This window comes from Mercenaria mercenaria, unplaced genomic scaffold (assembly GCF_021730395.1).
Source record: "Mercenaria mercenaria strain notata unplaced genomic scaffold, MADL_Memer_1 contig_2218, whole genome shotgun sequence".
NCBI lineage: Eukaryota > Metazoa > Mollusca > Bivalvia > Venerida > Veneridae > Mercenaria > Mercenaria mercenaria.
In genome coordinates, this window is record NW_026460263.1 from 31625 (window position 1) to 57187 (window position 25563).

Consider the following 25563-nt stretch of genomic DNA (forward strand, 5'->3'; position numbering starts at 1 on the left):
TTAAAGACAACATTGATCAACTACAGTAAATGTTTTAATATCATGTGTTTCATCCCAGAAACACTCGTACTGAAATGTAAAAAACAACAACAACAACAATATGATATAGTGTGACTTGTGTGCAGTTATGTTTCAAAGTATCCTTATACTTATTCTTAGGCCATTTAGTACATAACAAAATTATGCTCTTTCTATTTCACACCTACTGTCTCAGGCTAAGAAAATGTTCAGTCAGTTCCTGTCTTGAACCTGGGGCTCCTTGCTTACAGGGCGAGTGCTCTACCGACTGATCTAAAACCAGTCACAATCACATTGATAAACTGTAACAATAATCTATTCTATAAACAAAAACGAAAAACGGGACAGCGGGGCGGTAGTCCCATTAAGAATAAGCGGAGAGTGTTTATTGAAAGCGCGAACAGGTAAAGTGCAGTTGTGACATTTGCAGTCATGAATCAAGTCCTATACCATGTCACACTTCTCAGCTATATAATTTCGCCTTCGAGTTTCTAATGGGACATAATTATCTACGAGTAAATACAGTTGCGATCCCACGTTGGGTGCCAAATATAACAGGGTGAGTACATTATGCAGTCAGTCTGTGGAACAAACTCTGGACAACTTACTATCAGGGCAAGCACCCCACCAACTGAGCTTACAGCCTGCCTACGAAATTCTCCTTTTTCTAGAAATCAAGTCCTGTGCTTGACAGCCTTGCCTAACCACTTCGGTGGCCTAATGATAGAGCTCCTGCTTCAAGTGTGGAAGGCCATGGGTTCGATCCCTGGTCACGTTACACCAAAGATCTGGAAAATGGTACTAGTGGCTTCCTTGCTTCGCGCTCAGCATTAAGGGATAGTAATAGGACTGGTCAGCCCGGTGTCAGAGTAGTGTGATTGGTTGGGGTATCATGTCACTTTTTTATATAGCGTGATATCCCAATGAGGCAGCACAATAAAGTTTGGTAATGCGCTCACTGCGTCCTTTATATGACTGAGAAATATTTAGAAAAAGACACTAAACTCGAGCACAAATACACACACTTCATATTTCACACAACACTGAATTGTATGGAAGGCCGGTCTGTGTGGAGGACTGATGCGTCATGCCTTACTTGCAAAATTCTAAATATAAAATGTTATATGCCATATAGTTATAGTACGCTATATTTTTCTTACTTCATTTTAGAGAACAAATTGGTCCTGAGGAGTTAGGACTAAGTCTGTGACTAAAGATAGGATTGTTTATTGAAACGGTCTTAAATGCAATTCTTTTCAATCCTAATTTTGGTCCTAGGTACTAGGACTTAGGACTAACTTAAGACTCTCCAAACGCGGACCAGGTTTCAGAGTGGCCATCATTCGTCAAATTTCGGTAGAAAAAATGTCCTCTTAAGTGTTAATTTGGGTTTTCTAAAATTTGACTTAGTAACCCTGAGTTTACAGTTGGCAAACAATCGGACCAAACTACAGTAATTCTTAGTACTATACGCTACCTGCACAAGTCGTAGTAAGAAAGCAATGGCTTCTTTCATTGATAAGCCCATCTTCTTTTCTGTTAGTGTTTCAAATGCATCTATCCATTCATCATCATATAACTGACCAAATCTTTCTGACACCTCAATGGCTCTATATGGATCACTCAAGTCAGCAATATCAGCATTTTGCTCAGATAATTTAACACCAGTTAATAGTTTCAACCTGAAATGGAAACAATATGCTTACACTCTCTATGAAGCCTAATACAAAGCTTTAGTCGAAATTGACAAACATTTTTATATTATCTATATTTACCATCATTTATTTACAGAAGGGAAAATCGACCTATTCAGTTATGAAACACTTGCTATGTAAAGTTACGAATCATTTTAGTAAATGTTGCAGATGAGAACATAGATTTAAAAACATTTATTATTTATACGCGGACAGTTTCATAAGTTCGCGGAATTGCTTTCTTACTTCAGACTGGATTAAAATACATCATGAGGAACTTTTTCTTAAGGCTGACTAGAAAACCAAAAATTGTAGTGATACATGGAAAAGTTAATTTTACATGGAACATTGATGAATAGTACCGAGTAGTACTTGAAGCTAGTCAACGTTAACGTAACCTAAACTTAAAATTGCAGAGTGCAGTTGACTTTCTCGACGTAGTCATCACCTGTGGCCACACAGTTTCTGTGTCTATGTACCTACTGGTCAAATATAAACTTGTATACAAATGTTTTTCCACACGTTGGTAATATATCAGAGTTTTTACAAATTGTTTAAATGTTTCCACCGAAGATAGTTCCAGTAACACAGAAAAACTCACTACAGAACGTGACTCAATTTCGTCCGTTGACGACAAGCGATTATGTGATAAAAAAAAATTAGAAAAAGTGGAAACTCCAAAGGTCGCTCAACACGACAAAAACGAAAATGTTGCAGCTCGGTTTGATTGAGCCTGTTTATGGACGGTAGTGCAAATTCATGCTACCTTCCACGCCCTCTAGCTCCGGGTTGGGGTCATGGCGATAAAACACTGATCGGAGGTTATACAACGTCTTCAAATTTTCAGGAAATAACGTCGAAACGTAACGTTGCTTTCGCGCCAAAATTGTTTAAAATTTGGCTACTTTACGGCACTTTGGGTAAGTTTGGAGTGCATGAAATAATGACGTGTTTCAAGTCGCTGAATATTGGTTCCTAACCCTAACCCTACCTCTAATTCTTCGATGATCTATAGAAAACTAAAACCTATTTTAAAATAAAATAAGATACATTGTATATGTCAGATTACTTGTACATGTATTTTCATGTAGTTCGACAGAAAATTAAAACTCTGAGAAAGGAATTCGGCGAATTTATGAAACAGTCCCCGTAATTGATGTGGATGGATACGTATATCATCCCTACAATGATCTGTTAATAAATAAAATGTGAACATCTTCTGGAGGAGTAACTGGTCCATCATAATAAGAAATGTGTTTATATCGAAATGCTCAACTGTCACATTTTCCTATAATGAATAGAAAAGATGGCATGACTAAACCATAGCACTGGTTTTCAGCAATTATAAAGGAGAAAAAAATAATTATGTCATTTAAATGCCAAGTCAATGATGTTCTATAGCATTACTGGACTCTGAAATTTTTTGTAATTTTCCGAATGTAAGCATATTTGAATAGGTAAACTAGGGACTTCAAAATCCAGATACCAAAGGTACTAGTAGTATAGGCAGCTCTTTGTGTGTAAACAAACGGGCGCCATCTTGGATGACCTAGTTAAGATAGATTTATGATTATGAATTAAACATAATTAATCTATAGTTTTGTTTTCAGGGAGATATAAATAGCAGAGTGAGGTCATTCCTTAAACTAAAATGTTTCTCATAAATACGTCATTCTAAAATTGGAATCCAATTTGGCCGCCGCGCAAGTCTACTGAGTTTATTTCTTATATGCAAATGAGTTACTATTTATATTAACTAGGTCATCCAAGATGGCGCCCGTTTGTTTACACACAAATAGCTGCCTATACTACTGGTACCTAAAATTTCAAGAAATGGTAAGCAAGATATAACTTCCAGTTTATCTGTTCTTTCGAAAGTTAGCAAGTGAAAGAACAGTGATGATTCTTGTTTGAAATTTAAAATAACTTGCAAGTCAGAATGAATGACTCAAAATAAATATGATCCACTACAAGGATGTCTGACAGGCATCATAAAAACGCTTATTTTTCTGTTTTTAATGATAATGACTATACCTACTAAACTCATTGTACCAGTCTCAAATACAGAGATTTAGAAAATATTTGTTGTGAATGATAGTTACCATACGTAAAAGAGTTCCGTAATATATATGATGCACTACATGGATGTCTGACAGGCATCATAAAAACGCTTATTTTTCTGTTTTTAATGATAATGACTATACCTACTAAACTCATTGTACCAATCTCAAATACAGTGATTTAGAAAATATTTGTTGTGATTGATAGTTACCATACGTAAAAGATTTCCGTAATATATAATGTTATACTGTAAGCCTAGAAATAGTTTCACGCTATTTAAGTTAGGGTATTTTGCGATCGGTATGTCTCCACGATATTGTGTAGTCACGAAACTACCAGCTACCGTGAAAACGCGAAAGTTTGTAGTTTTCATTGTCTTCTCCCAGTTATACTCAAGTGTGTATAATTAATGAAAATTGTCATCCTTTTTTGTCGGCGTAACAAAATTCCGTATAGACATGGGCTAATTTCATGTGTTCCGTGGATCGTGAATTTGGTCACGATCGCGAAGCACGGTACATTGAAAAATGTACTAAGGATTAGTGATCAGTTATTGTCGCAAGTTATATGCAGCCTTAACTTTAAATTTCCTGTAACTATTACTGACTTAAAATTTTAATTGTTCACGTATTTCGCAAAAAATAACACATTTGATAAAGAACATAAGCAACTTCTTTTAGGTATTTCTTTTTTGTATACATATACCCTTTATGTAAACATCTACATTACGAGGGTCACCATGCATTTCCTAAATCTCGTTGAAAAAAAAACAGCTTGCTGGTTTCAATATAACTATCTCTGAGACAAAAAAACATAATACTTTGTTACCATTTGTACGATATGACATTGAATCTGGCAAGGGTCATCATTGGATAACAAATATCAATATTTTACACTGCACTGACTATTTCAAAAGTACTTGATGGTAACAGAAATCTATTTTTGAATGTTACTCCTAAACTTTTTGTAAGTAAGGCAACTTTTTTGTAAGTAAAATAAATAAGGTAACTAACGACATGTAGTTGTGTCTGACCTTTATATGCATTTCTTTTTAAGCCGAATTTTGATCGTATACAGATTAATGGAAAGAATTCTGATGCACTTTAATTTTAAAGTATGCGCTTATATTTACTAGGATTCTACTATACCTCCACTAAAATTATTCGACCTGACCATGGTCAGAAATGCACAACTACAGCAGACCTGACAAGCCTGATGAAATATAAATAGGAAGGTGATATTTATTACCAATCCATTAGCTCGATTTCTCCAGCATTATACAGACCTAACCATTGGAGGGGTAATGTCTTTTCTGTCATGCCAAAAAATTAAATTTTCAAAATATATGACCAAAACAGATGTATCCTTCTAACCAAGACTTACTGAAATTCTGAAAAGGGTAAACAGCTTGACCGATTAATAAAAGGTAACTGTACAGGGCAGGATAAATATTCTCCATGCAAAATTCCTTTGCAAAACCGGTGAATTTTACACAAAAATAAATACCTGTCTCTGATATCATCTCGGTCCCTCGTAAGTTTCTGCATTTCACTATTATGTTTTCGTTTCTCATCAGCCATGGTGTCGTACATCTCGGCTATATGCACTTCATGCTTCTTTTCTAACTGCTTCTTCTCTTTATTTAATGTTATGTTGTTTTCAGAAGTTTCTGTTAACTTTTTCTTTATTCCCTCGAATTCATGCGTCTGTCTATCAAATCTATCCTGTAGCTTAAATTGTTCAGTATGACTCCGTTCAAGTTGTATTTCCATTATGAATATTCTTTCCTGTTTTTCATTCACTTCCTCTTCCAGCTTCTTTCTGGTTTCCAACAACTCGTCATATCTATAAATTGATATTAAGCATTCTAACAAGGCACAAGTTTCTGCAAGTTAAACAAACAAGGAACTCGAGTATTGTATATTCCACAATGGCCATTTCTCACACACTGTCTAGGAAATACATATGGACAGAAGCAAATGTAGAACAACTAGTTAAGTAAAAAAACAATTCAGCATCTTTCGAAATACATACTGTACATTTGTTATCGTTTAAAACAGTGATCCATTCACCTTTCTCTACCTGTTGAAGATTAGGATTAATTGTTCTTTGAAATATTAGAAAGATTTTCTTTTTCTATTTCATGTTTCTTTTCAATGTTGTCATATTAAAAGATTACTCGATATCTTGAAACGCTTAAACTGTCTAAGAAAAATAATCTATATTTGATTGTGAATCCTGTACTCGCTAAGTTAATTTGTTGTTTTTGTTCACTTACCACATAATCAGGTTTCCTTTTTAATCAATATTTGGCAACTTATGATTATGTATTACGGGATGTGCACAGTACCAACATGTTTATTTTACGCTTTCTTCCAACAGCAGGCATTTATTTATTTATTTTGTTAGGTGTAACGTGGCACAGACACAATTATAGGTCATATAGCGACTTTCCAGCTTTGATGGTGGAGGAAGACCCCAGGTGCCCGTCCGTGCATTATTTCATCACGAGCGGGCACCTGGGTAGAATCATCGACCTTCCGTAAGCCAGCTGGATGGCTTCCTCACTCAAACAGCAAGTATAATACGTGAATTGTTAGAAGAACTAATATGCTAAGAATAGAGGACCGCATGACTCAATTAAAACTTAATTAAGTGTTTAATATTTTCAATGGTACCGCGCCAAGCTATCTTCTGAATAAATTAAATAAAGTTTCCTACTCAATATTCATAACAGGACTAGATTCAGCGGTTTCTAACTTTAGCATATTGTTTGAAACAAGAACTTTTTGCAGCTACTGGAAAAAAAGGCCCATAAGTAACAAGTATTGTTTCTAACGTGACGTCACGACAAATGTTAATTTTTTTTTTTTCACTCTGTATGATATGACTAATTCTATATTTATATCATTCGTTATTCAGGTAATTAAGTTAAACAGATATTTATTAAATCTTGTCATATGTCTCCTAAATCTTTGATATTGATAATAATTTGTGTTACAAATTTAATCAACATTCTTAGACTATCGACATGTAAAACATACCCTACTTTTAATTACAGGTCACATATATACTTTTCCATTTATAGTACACATGTTTGTTTTGTTTTATCAATAAAAATTTAATACTTTGATGGGTCATCCCAAGTCAAAATACATCAGTTTTATTATCCATTAGCTGTTGATTTGCATTAAACGTGTTTCTGCTTTTTATTTACGTACATATCATATATCAAAGCACTAAAAGTGCTGAATGCGGCGGGCTTAAATAGAAGACAAGCTAGTGGAGAACTGAAATATAACGGAATATTATATTTTAAACTTTCTCTTTCTTAAACAGTGATATTTTGATTTTTAATTATAAATTTGCATCTAGAATATACACATATCATTCAATACATATTTTTTTCTCAGCGAATCGCATTTGTACCACGTGACTGTCCAGTATATTATTGTATTGGATCCATTATATATTCCGTATTTGACTAGACAAAATTTTTATTCTAATCTGCATGTTAGCAAAACGATAAAAGCTACTGACCGATAAAAGTATCCGCATGAATATCAACTTAATGCAATGTTTCTGTATACGTTTCTGTATACGTCTAAAAGATTAGTTCATGTCCGTCTGATTGTCATTTTCCATTTTTTGGCCGAAATTAAAAGGCATAGAATAACAAGAAAATAATGGTAAACTGGATGCTCACCAAAATAAGATTATTGAATATTAAAAGAAACAAGGAGGCTATGATGGCCCTATATCGCTTACCAAAGTTGATCTGGCCTACTGACCTAGTTTTGGACCTCACATGACCCAGTTTCAACTTTGACCTAGAGATCAAAGACAAACACTCTGATCATGTTTTATAAAGATCGTGTTAAAACTGTAGCCTCTAGAGTGTTAACACGCTTTTCTTTTGATTTGACCTAGTTTTTTACCCTATATGACCCAGAATCGAACTTGAGCTAGAGGTCATCAAGACAAACATGTTGACAAATTCTCATGAGTTTCAAACTTAAACTGTGGAGGTTAACAAGATTTTCCTTTGATCTGACCTAATGACTTAGTTTTGGATCCCACCTGACCGAGTTTCAAACTTGACCTAGAGATAATCTATACAAACATTCTGACCAAGATTCATAAAGATTGGGTTACAACTGTGGCCTCAAGAGCGTTAACAAGCTTTTCCTTTGATTTGACCGGGTGATCTGGATTTTGATCCCACATGACCTAGATTCGAACTTGACCTAGAAGACGTCAAGACAAACACTAACCAATTCTCATGAGTTTTCAACTTAAACTGTAACTGTGGATTCTAGAGTGTTTACAAGATTTTCCTTTCATCTGGCCTACTGACCTAGTTTTTTACCCCACATAACCCAGTTTCGAATTTGACCTAGAAATCATCAAGACAAACATTCTGACAAAGTTTTATAAAGATTGGGTCACAAATGTGGCATCTAGAGTGTTAACAAGACAAATGTTGACGGACAAAGCATGTCGCATGCCGCCGGACAATGACCAGTCACAATAGCTCACCTTTAGCACTTCGTGCTCTGGTGAGCTAAAAAGTGGAATTCACCGAATGGGCACATAGTTTAAAAAATACTTATGTTGATCGAATAATCAAATATTAAAACCTCATTGGAATATTATCCCACCATAACATGAAGATAAAATGCGCACCACCTCTTGTTGCCGAGAAATATCCTAATTAAAATGGCGCTATAGTTCATTAAAGTTAAACAATCAAAGGGCAGCAACTCAGTGATAATCATCCGACCGGAACATGAAGATATGCACATTTCTTGGGAGTAAAGCTATGGACTCCAGCCACTCAGGACAAAAAATTGGTAATATAGTGTACTAAAGTTGAATAACCAAAGGGCATTAACTCAGTGAATCATCAGACTGGAACGCGCATTTCCTCTTTGGAGTGAAGCTTCCTATGAAATTACTATAAATCCCAGCCAGTGGTTGCTGAGGAATTCTCTGGACAAGAAATGGTACTATAGTAAACTTAGTTGAATAACCAAAGGGCAATAAGTCAGTGAAAAATCATCTGAATGAAACATCAAGAAATATGCGCATTTTCTCTTGGGAGGAAAAAATAATGATGAATTCCAGGAAATGGAACTTTTGTATACTATGTTATGTAATCACAGGAATATAACTTTGAAAAGTCATACGCCCAGAATATGAAGATAATATGCCAATCGGATATAGCGATAATATCAAACTAGAGATTAAGAAACAAATCTTTTTAGTTGATGAAAAATGCCTGAAATAAAACACTTGAGACACCAGGTCTCTATGAACAAGTGACCGAGCATTGCAGTGGCAATACAGAAGTCCCATACCGGTGAAAAATTGTTTTACTCGACTTTCAATAGTGACTTTGACCTATGGCCGACAACAATGGGCCATGTGCGCGACATATAGCATAATCATGGGGAACATTTCTGTGTAGTATATGTAGCAAAAACAGATTTTTACTTGACCTTGAACAGTGATCTTGACCTTTAACCGACAAGCGTAGATCATGCATTGACACATTGTCTCATCATGGGGAACATTTTTGTAAAGCACTATAAATCCATCAACAGAAACAATTTTTTCTTGACCTTCAATAGTGACATTGACCTTTGGCTTATAAGTATATGTCAAGTACATGCATAACCTACTCATTGCCCTCTAATACGCTCTATTTACATACCAAGTTTTATGAACCTAGCTTGAATACTTTTTGAGTTATTGCAAAAGCCAGATTTGCAGACGGACAGACAGATGGGCGGACGTCATTCCTATAATCCTTTCCCTCCGGTGTTCCACCAGTAAGGGACTAACAAGAGCAGTCAGTTGACAGCGCGCTCGACTATTCTCAGTGCTTGATAGTATAATATAAGCTTTGAGTAAAACCTTAACATTACAATAAGCATATTCTATGTCGAAAAGGGGCCAATATTCAGTCAAAATGCTTGATAGAGTTGCCTCCTGCTTTATACAGACTGGGGTCATGATTGTAAACAAGTATGCAAAATATGAAAGCAATATCACAATGGACTTTGAAAATATTTGGGGTAGTACGCAATCTTTAACATTACAATAAGCATATTCTAAGTCAAAAAGGGGCCATAATTCAGTCAAAATGCTTGATAGAGTTGCCTCCTCCTTTTACAGACTGGGGTCATGATGGTAAACAAGTATGCAAAATATCAAAGCAATATCTCAATGGACTTTGAAAATATATGGGGTGGTACGCAAACTTTAACATTTGTGTGACGCTCACGCTAATGCTAACGCTCACGCCGAGGCGAGTAGGATAGCTCTCCTATTCTTCGAATAGTCGAGCTAAAAACCTACTGTTCTATTTTTCGTCTGATTTAATATAATTTTTTAAAATAAAATTTCCCGCCAACTAGAGTAACTAGCAGCTGGTATCCAGGTATGTGTTAGTCCTAAATAAGCTTAGTATAACATGAGCAATCTTATCTTTAAACTTTATTTTTTATGACAGTTTTTGTTTTTCATCACGTTATGTCTTATGGATCGTAGTACACGTTCATTTAGCAAAACTGAAATGCACAACTTCACACAATAAAAACATAAAGGTCTAGAGGTCCTGGCTAAGGGTGTAGCGATATATCGAAATTCACTGTTTCACGATACATTAGTCTGGTGATACGCGTATCGTATCATGGGTCTGTTTTACGATACAGAAACGATACAGTGAAATGTAGAGACATTGGATGCAAACTTCCATACAATCACTGTTGAAGATCATTTATAACAGTTTCTTTAACTTAAAAGCAAAATTTCAAGTACTTTCAAAGAGAAGGAACATTGATTTGTTTTTCATTTTGCCACATGAATGTTTACTTACGGTACTCAATTTGTATCGCAATATGTACCATATTGTTGCATCTGTATCCCGATATGTATTGTATTGTGAGACTAGCGTATCGTTACACCCCTAGTCCTGGCATCAATATACAATGTACATTACTATTAATTTATTATGAACTGTATTACTGTGTATAAGGTAATTGCTGGTAAAAGTTATGATCAGTTGTCATAAAGAAGTCCAAATAACAGAACGTTTTGGAACATAAATTTGACTGTCACTGTCCTGTTACGTCCAAACTTATTCTATATATTTCTGTTAAGAAATCCGAAATGAAATCTGTTGTGAATGTTTTCTGGTACATGTACAATGTATTTGTAATGATTACATCTCTGATAATGAATTTATGTCGACATTAAAGCATACAATTGCATCGCTGATATTTTTTTAATGTAAAGTGTTTTATTTCTGCAAGTTATTGTCGTCGGTAGTCCACTGCATATTGAAACAGATGCCGGGGTAAATATCTCCTCACACCTGTTTACATTATATTTCCGAAGATTTATGTCTGTTATTTAAAATTATTAGTTAAACTCAACATGAATATTAATTTTTTTATGTATTGGAGCAGGAAGTCTGACCAGTACATGACATTTTTTTCATTTTTTGTATGTCTTCGTTTTCCTAACATTAAAATGCTGATACGGGACTCTGTGTCCTTGGTCCGTCTGTCCGTCTGTTAACAATTTCTAGTTATCGCATCTCCTCAGAAACTACTGGGTGGATTTTGACCAAACTTTGTCAGAATGATGTTTTGGCACCCTAGTTATGTCCCCCTGAAAATCGGAATGGTTCAACGATTTTTGAGTGAGTTATGGCCCTTTGTTTATTTTTATAATTTACATATATTTATATTGAGAAAAACTTCTTGTCCAAAACCACAGGGCCTAGGGCTTTGATATTTGGTAGGTAGCATCATCTAGTGGTTCTCTACTTAGATTGTTCAAATTATTTCCCTGGGGTCAAATATGGCCCCGCCCCGGAGGTCACATGGTTGATATAGACTTATATAGGGAAAAACTTTGAAAGACCTCTTGTCCAAAACCACAGGGCCTAGGGCTTTGATATTTTGTATGTGACGTATCATCTAGTGGTCCTCTACTAAGATTGTTCAAATTCTTCCCCTAGGGTCAAATATAGCCCCGCCCTGGGGTCACATGGTTTACATAGATTTATATAGGGAAAAACTTTGAAAATATTCTTGTTCAAACCACAACAACTAGGGCTTTGATATATGTAATGTAGTATCATCTAGTGGTTCTCTACCAAGTTTGTTCAAATTATCCCCCTAGGGTCAAATATGGCCCCGCCCTGGGGGTCACATGGTTCATATAGACTTATATAGGGAAAAAACATTAAGAATCTTCATGTCCATGGCATAACCTACAACATTCAAATTTGGATCACATGTATAGTTTTGAGTGGCCAGATGAACCTTGACATGAGTTGACCTTGATCTTGACCTAGTGACCTACTTTCACATGGCTGTAGCTACAGCCTTCAAATTTGGACCACAAGCATAGGTTTGTGTACCGAAACAAACTTTGACCTTGACAATGACCTAGTGACCTACTTTTACATTTTTGAAGGTACAGGCTTCAAATTTGGACCACATGCAGTTTTGTGTTCCGAAATGAAATTTGACCTTGATTTTGAATTAGTGACCTACTTTCACATTTCTCAAGCTACAGCCTTCAAATTTGGACCATATGCATAGTTTTGTGTACAGAAATGAACTTTGACCTTGAGATTGACCTAGTGACCTATTTTCACATTTCTGAAGCTACAGGCTTCAAATTTGGACCACACGGATATTTTTGTGTTCTGAATTGAAATTTAACAATTATTTTTAACTAGTACCTAATTTCACATTTCTCAAGAGCTCTACAACTTCCAAATTTGAAGCACATGCGTAGTTCTGTGTACCGAAATGAAATTTGACCTTGAAATTGATTTAGTGACCTACTTTCACATTTCTCAAGCTGCAGCTTTCAAATTTGGACCACATGCACAGTGTTGTGTACCGAAATGAAATGTGACCTTGAGCTAGTCTTAAAATTTGGAACATTAAAAAATGGCTCAATGGTGGGCGCCAAGATCACTCTAGCTGTTATCTCTTGTATTATCTTATAATCATAATTACATGTTGCTCTCACTTGGGTTTGAGGCATATTGAATAGAAAATTTTAACAGCGATTCCGATTGTCACCGTTATTTAAACGAATTCAACAATTCATGAACACAATCATGTCTTAAAATAAAACATATGTTTATTATTTTATTTTCAATTCATCAGTCCCGAGATAAATCCAGGGTTGTCCAGAGGTCTGGTACTGGAGTCTTGATCCCTATAACCATTGCCTAAAAACAAAGAGCTACCCCTATAAAAACAAATAGATTCGCAACTTGAAAAGCACATAGAGCAAATCTCGCCAACATCACATGGGAACTGAATGAGATCTCCTTTTACCGGTGTAGGAAACAGACAGCAGAAGGATAAAAATTTGTCATGAAAAACGTCCAGATTGTTTGATTATAATGATAATCATGATAATGGTGTTTTTAAATGTTGTTAGTATTTTTACACGGAGAAGGAATGAATTTATCATTGGAAGTCTGGAAAATCAAAAGTGGTCGTTTGAAAATTGGACCCGATTCGGTCTGCCGTTACTAGTGTATGAAACAGAAAGCAGAAGGATAGAAATTTGTGTCATGAAAAACTTTCCATCATATCGTTTGTTTATAATGTTAATGGTATTTTTTTAATGTTGTTAATATTTTCTACACGGTCACAGGGAAGAAATGAATTTATGATTGGAAGTCAGAGAAATCAACAGTGCTCGTTTGAAAATTGGACCCGATTCGGTTTATTACATGACAGCCGTACATGTATCACCTGTTAAATGCTTTAATAAGCGTCTATTGATCTGATCATGAGTGATAAAGTCAGCAAACGTTGCAAAAAGACAACACCAGTAAACGCGTCAATACACCCTCCAAAAAATTAACCTTCATGATGGCATCATCGGAATAGCTCTGACAAAAAATCTCTAACATCATGAAATAAAAGCAGAAAAAATCAAAGCCTAACCTTGTGTTTTGTACCCGACTTCTGTGTCCTGCTGAAATTGAATGACGTAGATTTCTTCTTTTATTTTGATGCCAAACTTGTTTTGCTAGCCTAGTTGCAATTTGGGTTACCCATTCTTACCAAGCAAACGTAAGGCGTGATTTAAATCTATACACAAGCCATAACGCTGCTCGATAGAAAAACACATGACCTTTTCGTCAATAACGTCTGCAATATTCCTTTTTTTTTTTTAAAGTGCAGAAATCTAACCTCTATGGATTAGTCATTTCATGATTTTCCACTTCTTCGAACCGACGAACGTTTCAGTTTAAAATCTGTTTGTAGTAATTGCAAATACGGCAGGCATATACATTAGTGACACCTTGACACGGTCTCACGTTCCTAATAAAGCTTGTTTTATAACAATAATCATCGCATAAACAGATTAATGCCTTTAAGCAGTTGTTTTCATTCTCAAAATCAAGATGGCGTCATAAACAACAATAATTAAAGAAGTCCGGTAGAATACCTATTAAAACAAAAATTATTATTCGCCTTAACAGTAGATTTTGTTCTTTTTTCTAATATTTATCACGAAGGTAGGATAATATACAAACTTCATCAAATGCATTTTTACGGTGTAATAACAATGAAAATGTGGACTATTTTGTCACAGTGTGTTGTTTTGGTTTTGTCCAATGACATTCCGCAAAGTCAAATAGTTCTGTTCTTGAGCTTGTTTAATGGGTTTATAACTGTATAAAACAGGTTTACCATACAAGATATAAATTCTTTAAAAATCACCACGCAGTTAATACTAACCCTGCTTCTCATTAAACTATCAGTTTTACAAGAATTACTACGCTTCAATTTGATGCATTATTCGGATTGTCTTCCGCGCGATGACACACTTTGAAACTGTGAGTGCTAACTAAGCGGCAGAGGCCGCAAGCGGCCCGTCGCAAAAAATCTAATTGAATTAAACTGAACTGGAAGCAGATGTTATGAATTTACAGCAACATCTATAACAAACCAACGTCTTTGTGTATTCATCTTTTAGTTTAGTTTGTATTAATCAATATTAAACCACAACAACACTACAAAACAATAAAGAATTGATTTGATGATATTACATGTCAGTTACAGAGCAAAATTAATACCATTCAGCTGGGAAGTATGTGTTCAATGGCAAACTGTTTGTCAGAAATAATTTTAACACCCCTCGTTTTCTTAATCTACGCTTTTTAATAATGACCGAAATCTTGCTTTTTGTTTGGTACTGTTATGTAAATGTCATGTGAAATTAAGAAAAACGGTAGCTGGTGAATAATTTTATGAAGAAGATAAGCGGGTGCAAAGTAAATAATCCTATGCATTTTCAAATGAGCGGGCACCTGGGTAAAACAACCGACCTTCCGTAAGCCAGTTGGATGGCTTCCTCACACGAAAAATTCAATGCCCCGAATGATCGAGACTCAATTTATATTGTAATCATTATATTCTATGAAACATGAAGAAAATGGCAATATTGAATTTAACTTTCATTCAGACCTAGATTTTATACAAATGAACATCATAAAGATAAAGTAGAAAATGTGACCTCTAGAGTGTTATAACAAAAATTTCTAAGATACATTCTAGTGTCTTAGTTTAAGACCCAAAATAACCGAGTCACAAATTTGATCTAGATATTATACAATTAACATTCTGACTATGTTTCATGAAGATCAGGTAAAAAGTGTTGCTCTGGAGTTTTAACAAGGATTTCTATTCGAGGTGTTATTGAGGCGTACATTTATGGCAAGCCAATTGTCCAATAATTACGTGAACCCCGGTTCACGGTCGAAAAACTAGGATAAACGATCGATAAACTAGGTTAACTAACCTATATTTTCGAGTGAAAACATCAGATACCGGGCGTAAACTATAGTTTACGTTCATGAACCCAGGTTTACGTTCGATAAACTAGGTTTCTCGATTGAACTATGAATTTCGGTCGTTATCCTATGTTTACGACCGTAAACTTAGGTTTACGAACGTGAACCTACGTTTACGAGCGTGAACTATGGTTTACGACGTTATCCTATGTTTTCGCTCGAAAAAATAGGTTAGTATTTGAAAAACCTGGTTCACGTTCGTAAACCATAGTTTACGAACGTGAACCTATGTTTACGACCGTGAACTGGGGTTTTCAATCGTGAACCTACATTAACGAGCGTGAACTATGGTTCACGGCGTAAACCTATGTTTTCGCTCGAAAATATAGGTTAGTTTTCGAAAAACTTAGTTTTACGTTCGAAAAACCTAGTTTATTGAGCGTTAATCCTAGTTTTTCGACCGTGAACTAGGGTTCACGTAATTATTGGACAATTGGCTTGCCATATAAATTCTGACCAAGTTTCATTACGACTAAGTAAATATTGGTAGCTTTAGCGTGTTAATTAAGTCAAATGTTTGATGACAACACATATCGATTGACAAAGAATTATCACAATAGCTCTCTTTGAGCATATCATGCTCAGGTGAGCTAAAAAGGTGGAAAATTCATTTCCATGAGAACATGTGCTATGTGACATATATCTTTAAAACTTACATTCGAACGTGCATACATACATTAAAACATTATCAATTGCCTAAGACTTACAAGTATATGTCAAAGACATACTTTTGTTTTCCTTCTTAAGTTAATATGAATATCTTCAGAGGGTCGTGTTCTTAAAACTTAGATGAAAGATGTATTAGAGACGGGCAAATTTGAGTTTTAGCAGCTATACAGTCATTTTAAACTAATATGGTGAGAAGGTATACTACATCCTTAAACGAGATGTTCATTTAAAAATAAAACTGTTGTATACTCTTGCTAGTTTGGCCTTAATTCGTTTATATGTAATTCTACGTTTAGAGATTGTCGAATACAGCAAGATGTTGTTAAAGGCTACGAACACTTATATTTCACATGTAAACACATTTAATTGAGCACTATGAAATACATTTCATATCATTTAAAACAAACTTTTGTTCAGATGTGCTATATTGACAATCATTGCCAATGCTTACAGGAAAAATCTGCAGAACTGCAGGCAAGCTGTGGCTTTTAAGCTGCAGAATAGCTGTGGCTTTCTTATGGTCAATGAAAGGTCACTGTAGGTCAAAGACTGCTGATATTTCTTAGAACACCATTGCATGAATATGTCATTTATATTTATGAAAAGACTGAAGACAGATGTTTACTGATTTATTTACTGATTTATTTAAAAACCGAAGAGTTCCTTGTTAGAAGCATTTCCGGAAATTGTTTGCGAGACCCAGGCCAACTCCCATGTACGCTTTGATGGCAATAGTAGCTTTAAGTAATGCAAAATGAAATTTATAACCATACAATAAAGATTTTAACATGTAAGGAGAGATTATGCTAGGGTGAGTACAACAGACCTTCTTGAAGTTAAGCAATTCCACAAACAATACATGTAGATGGGTGTGAATACAGTAAAAGTTCAACTACAGACATATAATAAACCTTTTAGTCAAGTCCTTTATTTCACTTTCTTTCACGTCAAGTTCTGTATGTACTTCATCTAAGGCTGTCTTTCGCTTTTCAGCTTTTTTCTGCTCATCTGCGAGTTGTGTCTTCAATTGTTCGCTATAAGAAAGCATTATTTATTTATCACACAGAAAGTGTATCAATTCTACTCGTATCTTCACAAAACTCGGGAGGACATTATATAAACCATGTAACTGCATGCATATTGTGACATATATTATGTAAATTACTAAATTGGCAGAGGTAAATTGTGTAAACCATTTAACGGTATGTACATTGTAGCATATGTCTTGTAACTTCTTGTGCATATCACGCTTTATTAAATTTATTTGTTAAAGTTTCAAAGGTTTGTATTTTTCAAGTCTTTATAAACGTACGCGTTTCGGTAAATGTCTCCTAAAATTCTGTACAGATAACTCAAAACTGATCATATAGTGATATAGGTCACTAAAGGGAAGAAAGTGTCGTATCCTCGCCATGTTTTGAACAAGACTAACAACTCTGGGTTATCCCCTATACTCAAACTCTGCTCTTTATTAACAAGTCCCCGGCACGTGACTGCTAAACTGTTTTATATCTAAGAAATCATTTATAGCAAAAACGAGTGTTAACACTTTTTATACACGATGGGCAGTTATACGTCGTGCGTAATAATTTCACGAGGGCGCAGTTATTTATATTCCATAGTTTTCCAGAAGGTTCCATCACAAACGCTGATAAACAGATTGTTAGCATTATTTTAAAGTCTGGGCTTTTTCTGGGTTTTCCAGTGTTTTTCTTCTTTTTATTCTTGGTAGTCCATGAACATGCTGGAAAGAGGCTTTAAATAGGAAGCTCACTGAGGACCTAAGCAAAATCTTTTTTGAAAAACTTTCCTGTGTTTCTTAAAAATATTACCAGTTTGGACATTTGACATTTGATTTACATTATCATTGTGGATCTAAAATTCATATACAAAGAGAACATTTATATTCTTAGTATATACTAAATTCAGTTTAGGTTCTATTTGAAATTTTGATATAAAATTGGCTAGATTTGACTTTGACCAGGACAGGTTGTGGACTATTCTTGAATATTGAAATTGGACCTCATGGAAAATTGATTTCTTCGAGGTATTTGAATTTGTATTTTTCAAATTTAGTGTTTTTATTGTAATAGATTTTGGTTTGTTTTTCTGTTACGTAACAAGCATTTGTTACCTTTAGACGTAATAATTAGATTTCTTGACAACTTCCATGTCATGGATCTATGTTTACAGAATGATAAATGTATAGGTAGTTTGGGCCTGTGATACATGAGACAGATATTTCATGGACTCTCTTACTGACGTTGTACTAACCCTTGATGAAATATTTCCTTGCATTTATACAGAACTTCTAGGATTTGGCAATTGTAAATTGCTTAAATGATTGACCAGATGTTCTCGAAATAATGGCGACTTTTCTGTTCGCGCAAACATTTTAAATCTGGACAGTCAAAAATGTAAGCTTTTGTTGCGTGTTTCAAATACGTTCCAATTTAGTCTGTTGCACTTTTGACACTTTTCAACCAATTCACCTCTGTTGAACTAACGCAAATGGCGTTAATAAATGGTATAAATTTGGCTGTATGTTACAAGCTCCCAAAACAACATGCTTTCTCCGTGTATTTAATCCACTAGCAGACTTAGAAAGACGCCATTCCGCTACCTTCAGTAAATATTTACTTGTGGATTTTACGAGTAATTACACTGAGGTAGAAGCTAAGGTGTGGAACCAGAAGCTATCTCCCATAATGGATAAATTGAAGGCGTTGTTTTCTACAGATTGTGGCAGGGGACGGAGGCTATCCCTATTTCATTCAAAGCTTATACGGCTCGTGGCGTGGGCGGTTTGAAAGCTGAAAGTAAGGTAGCAGATTAAGTGTTTGAAACAAGAAATGGAGTCAAACAAAAAGACACCATAATATCGGATATTATTCTGTAGTATTCCAAGCAATGGAAAATAGATATAAAGTAGTTACTATTTGACCCCATTTGATAACATCGGACATTAAAAGATCTATGAAACGACGGCGAAGGTTTACAGTAAACAATCAATCAGTGCAGAAGAACGTCCAGGGTTAGATCTCTGCGTAATCGGACTGTTTCTCAAATCACAGTTGCCAAGGTAATCACATTCAAAACTTAGCAGATAACCTCAAAATATCTACAAATTTGAAGTCACGATGGACGAGTCTTAAGTAATTCATAGACCCTTCCTTCAGTTCCTCAATAATTACTTCCTTTCATTTATTTGTTTAATCTGTGTATGTAGGAATTGTACGATCCAAGAGAAGACTTGAAAAGGTGTGCTACCAAACAAGTTTCTTTACAGAAGCTAATGACTGGTATTTTGTTGCTTGTTTGCAGTCTATGTTTCCAAAAGGTATTCTGATAGATTTGAATACAATCAGTTTCAACATATGACGAAAGAGTCTTATAATAAGCTGCATATACACTTTAACAGTTAATTTCAGGTTAATCTATGAAATGCAATTTTTCAAGGATACATAGCTGTAGGGGTGCATGGAAGATTCAGAAGCCTAAATATATTTTGTGAATTACGTATGCGCTATTATGTTGTAATTTCATCACCTATGTATCGCTGTAAATTTAAATATTTAAGAAAATAGATGTTGTCATGGTTTATCTGTCACTCAGTATAATTTCTAAACAGAACTGAAATGCCGCGGAATTTACATTAACAAAACAGCTATAGGTTATTTTACAAATATCATAATAATTACTGAAAGTACTGTTTTAAATCTGGCATAACTGCAGTTCAATATTGTGTTGATAACATGTCAAAATTATAATATAATCAGACAATGTTTTCTCTTTACGACTTCGAGACATCCTTGAAAAGTCTTAAAAATACACGCAAACCTCTACATAATTATAAACGAAATTCAATCGTTTTCTAAAAACTCAACTTCTGTTGTTTTTTATGCGACTTTGAAAATGGAGTATTAAATAGATTTTGATAACTGTATATATAATAAAAGAGCAAATGGTGAAAGGGCATGAAAAGGAGTTCTAATAAGACTTGAAAGCCTAACAATATTCCGGCATATACCGGTTTGTTGCATACACTGACAATCCATGTATTAAAATCTTAGCTTTTGATATATACTAGATCCGTATTCATTGACGTGTTTACGTGTAAAACAAATATTTACATTTTCATTTTATTCGTGCTAAAGACTGCATGGAAACTTTTCCTGAATCTGTATCCTGCAGCTATAGATGGCTTAGAAACATTAAAGCTTCAAACAAAGTGGAATATTTACCGTTCTTTTATATTTCAGACTTGACACATTGATAAAAATGGACCGCGATGCCTGGGGTCTTACATCATGATTTTCTACCGAAATTATTTCAATCTTTGAAACGTCTTTGCACCCTATTTCATATACGTCGATAGTGGTATATTTTAAAGAGTTATTCATCCTTTAGTGTGTTATACCGATTCATCATGAACAAATACAGTCTGCAAACCAAAGGAAGGAACTGCCAGATTATTGTTTACGTTAATATTATCTTTTAAAAACTTTCTTATATATTTTATATAAGAGGCGATCTAAACGTTCAACTCACAGACACTCCTTCAACAAACTAGACTTCCATTGTCAACAATACAATTATATCAAATATATTTCACAAAAAAATAATAACCATATATATCCTGTATTAGCTCACCTGGCAACATGTGCTCAAGGTGAGCTTTTGTGATCGGCCTGTGTCCGTCGTCGTCCGTCCGTCCGTTCGTCCGTCGTCAACAATTTGACTGTTAACACTCTAGAGGTCACAATTTTGACCTTATCTTAATGAAACTTGGTCAGAATGTTACCCTCAATGAAATCTTTCAGGATTTTGATATTGGGTCATCTGCGGTCAAAAACTAGGTCACCAGGTTAAATCAAAGGAAAAGCTTGCTAACACTCTAGAGGTCAAAATTTTGGTCAAATCTTAATGAAACTTGGTCAGAATGTTACCCTCAGTAAAATCTTGGAAGAGTTTGATACTGGATTATCTGGGGTCAAAAACTAGGTCACCAGATCAAATCAAAAGAAAAGCTTGTTAACACTCTAGAGGTCACATTTTTGGCCTAATCTTAATGAAACTTGGTCAGAATATTACCCTCAATAAAATCTTAAATGAGTGTCATATGGGATCAAAAACTAGGTCACCAGGTCAGATCAAAGGAAAAGCTTGTTAACACTCAAGAGGTCACAATTTTCACCCAATCTTAATGAAACTTGGTCAGAATGTTACCCTAAATGAAATCTTGGAAGAATTTGATATTGGGTCATCTTGGTTCAAAAACTAGGTCACCAGGTCAAAATAAAGGAAAAGCTTGTTAACACTGTAGAGGTCACATTTATGATTAAATCTTCATGAAACTTGGTCAGAATGTTAATCTTGATGATCTTTAGATAAAGTTTAAATTTGGATTAGGTGGGGTCAAAAACTAGGTCACCAGGTCAAATCAAAAGAAAAGCTTGTTAACACTCTAGAGGTCACAATTTTAGCCCAATCTTAATGAAACATAGTCAGAATGTTACCCTTCATAAAATCTTAGGCGAGTTTGATATTGGATCATCTGGGTCAAAAACTAGGTCACCAGGTCAAATCAAAGGAAAAGCTTGTAAACACTGTAGTGGCCACATTTATGTTCATATCTTTATGAAACTGGGTCAGAATGTTAATCTTGATGATCCATAGGTCAGATTTAAATCTGGGTCAGATGGGGTCAAAAACTAGGTCACTAAGTCAAATCAAAGGAAAAGCTTGTTAACACTCTAGAGGCCAAATTTATGATTGTATCTTCATGAAACTTAATCAAGATGTTAATCTTGATGATCTTTAGGTCAAGTTTGAATCTGGGTCATGTCGGGTCAAAAACTAGGTCACCGGATCAAATCAAAGGAAAAGCTAGTTAACACTTTAGAGGTCTCAATGTTAGCCCAATCTTAATGAAACTTGGTCAGAATGTGACCCTCAATGAAATCTTAGAAAGTTCGATATTGGGTCATCTTGGGTCAAAAACTAGGTCACCAGGACAAATCAAAGGAAAAGCTTGTTAACACTGTAGTGGCCACATTTATGTTCATATCTTAATGAAACTTGGTCAGAATGTTACCCTCAATAAAATCTTGGAAAAGTTTGATATTGGGTCATCTGGGGTCAAAAACTAGGTCACCAGGTCAAATCAAAGGAAAAGCTTGTTAACACTGTAGTGGCCACATTTATGTTCATATCTTAATGAAAGTTGGTCAGAATGTTAATCTTGAGGATCTTTAGGTCAAGTTTAAATCTGGGTCAGATGGGGTCAAAAACTAGGTCACTAAGTCAAATCAAAGGAAAAGCTTGTTAACACTCTAGAGGCCAAATTTATGACTGTATCTTCATGAAACTTAATCAAGATTTTAATCTTGATGATCTTTAGGTCAAGTTTGAATCTGGGTCATGTCGGGTCAAAAACTAGGTCACCGGGTCAGATCAAAGGAAAAGCTAGTTAACACTTTAGAGGCTACATTTATGACCATATCTTAATGAAACTTGGTCAGAATTTTTATCTTGATGATCTTTAGGTCAGTAGGTCAGGTGAGCGATACAGGGCCTTCCTGGCCCTCTTGTCTCATATTCTCAGGGGCCTAAGGAGTTTGTTTATTCAAAGTGACAGATTAACAATTTCATAAACAGTATTTGGGTGTTATTTTGTAGAAAATTCACATGTCTTTCAGATGGAGCCATGAGATGTTACAGAAATTATCCAATTTATTATTTTGTTATAGTATTTGATACCACCCTCAACCACAGAAATGGACCAAGAGTTTCTCGTGTATTTAGATTTGACTCTTCTTCAAAAATAACTTACAGATTTTAAAACATTAAAATTACCATTGTGTAATAAAAAGATATATTCTGTAGTAAATACATCAATAAATATGATAATTAATTGCATAATGAATAATTTATGGCAAATTTGCTAACGCCATCAGAAAAAATAAGGATTTTTTTTGAAAATTCAGTAAAATGCCAATAGTTTCATCAATTTGCGTTCAAATCACTTCAAATTTTCAGTGTGTCAGTTTTGTACCATTCCTGTCTAGAAAATAACAAACATTTGACAACTTTAAGGCAAACAAAACGAGAATATGAGAAACCCTGAGAATATAAGAAACAGGGATATACTGAGCATCAGTCTCATTCGTGTATAATCTAAGCAAACCTTTTTTGTTTGTGAATATCTAGTTCCTGCAATGCTTCTGTAAGTTTTTTAGCTATGCTTTCTGATTTCCGTCTTTCTACCGCAAGGTCCGTTTGTAGCTGTTTCCTACAATTATTAACATCTATATGTTATGATCATTTATTGCGCTTGTACAAGCAGTTGACAATTTAGGCAGTATCATGAAATGAAATAACGAAAAGAATAGTTGCAAACTAATTTAACTTCAATGACTTGAAACATATTTAATCTAAGAAAAACAATACAGATAATGATAACCATAATTTTGTCCGTCGGTTTTGCCTAAGAGTTTGTTGACATACAAAATATAAGAATAAGGCTCAGTGTTGATATATATCACTGGATACCAAATATAATACTGAAATACAAATTGTATTGACCTGTTAACTTTTAATTAAAGAATGTTCTCTAATTCTTATTTTTCGTGAAGTTGCCCCTGCATGTAGTCAAACTTATTACGCGATTGAAAATGCGTAAATCTCTAATTATCATTGGATTATTGCGGGATGATCTTATCTGATTGTGAAGTAGTTGCCAAATACACGGATAAATTCAGATCCACTATATATGCTGAAATTTAGATATAATGTTACGTCCAACCTTTTACACATATTCTACCGTTTTTTTAACAACATAGTCTGTTTATTTTTCCTTTCCATCGATATCATACAGGGGCATTGGTAAAAGCAGGTAGAACTATTATTTATTTGTGAAATTGATTGATCTCTTTTAATATGTCTTTAAGTATATAACAATTGTGGCCTTTTTGAATAACCCTCAGTGAAGCGAAACTCTGAAGGAGCATGTAAACACCTTTGAGACCACCACTCGGGTAAATTTTCATTTTGGAAATCATTCCTGACAGACCCATAATATTCATAACATATATATACAGACTTGTTTAGAAGGGGTAGAAAATACTTTCTGTAAAGGTCACCTTGTTCGGTAGCATGTATTTTGTCTTACGGCACATGTACTTCGATTGTCCATACTCTATTTTGTAGAAAATATCAAACTTCTTTTTCAAACATATTCCTTCTCTAAATTTTTTTCTGTTGTATGTCTAACATATTTTCCTAGGTACTCCGGGAAATGAAAACTGATAAACCGATATATTTTTTAAAATATTGCAGTTTTTTTTGTCATTTTGACAGCGTTACTTTCACTTTCATTTTGCAACTTTTGTATTTTTTAAAAATATACATTGCTTGTAACACTTTCAACTCCCGGAGTACCTGGAGAAATATGTTAGACACACAGTATTCAGAAAAGTAACGACACAATACTTTTGAAAAAGAAGCTTGATATCTTCTACAAAATAGAACATGAACAGTCAAAGTACATGTGATACAGGACAAAATATGCTGTTTAATAAAATATAACCTGTCATGGAAGTTTCTTCTACTTATTATGAATAGTTTTGTATATTGTATAATGATAAACCAAGGTATATGTGGCGTAAAAAAAACTAAAACAAAAATTCACCCGAGGGGTGGTCTCAAGACTTGACAAGAACCTTAAATCAAAATGTGCATTGGCAAAATATGTATTCATAAATGTCAATCGTCAAGTAATTTTTTATATAATTTTGCTTACACATGTTTAATGTTTAGACTTTTGAATATCAAGACTACCACATGAGGTTTATTTACTGTTTACGATAAACAGAATGTACATGTATGTTTTTAAAACGCTGTTGTCGTCAGTTATTATATTCTTATGAAATTTAGAGGAATCTTAATTCTAAAAGTTATACCTTCTTGAGCTGGATAGAATAGCAATAACTTCTGCAACATGGTTGTTAACGAACATGTTATGATTTTGCAAACATTCACCACAGATATATCTTCCATATACGCCACAATCGAAGCAGAAATGCGTGGCTGGTTGTAGTTTTCCTTTTGTTGCGCAGTAGGAACAGGCGTCAACAATGCCGTCCCTCACTTCATCACTACCGCTTTCTGTGAAACTTCGTGCCAGTGCCATTTTTCTGAAAATGCTAC

General features: G+C 34.6%; 1 protein-coding gene across 1 annotated transcript; it reads right to left on the reverse strand.

Annotated features, from left to right (window-relative positions):
* LOC128552264 (uncharacterized) lies at window positions 1–25563 on the reverse strand. The gene is made up of 5 exons (XM_053533293.1): window positions 25317–25563; window positions 23543–23647; window positions 5280–5618; window positions 1496–1700; window positions 1–69 (listed from the first exon to the last, which is right to left on the reverse strand). The coding sequence occupies exons 1-5, from the start codon at window positions 25544–25546 to the stop codon at window positions 1–3; spliced, it is 948 nt and encodes a 315-aa protein (XP_053389268.1). The 5' UTR covers window positions 25547–25563.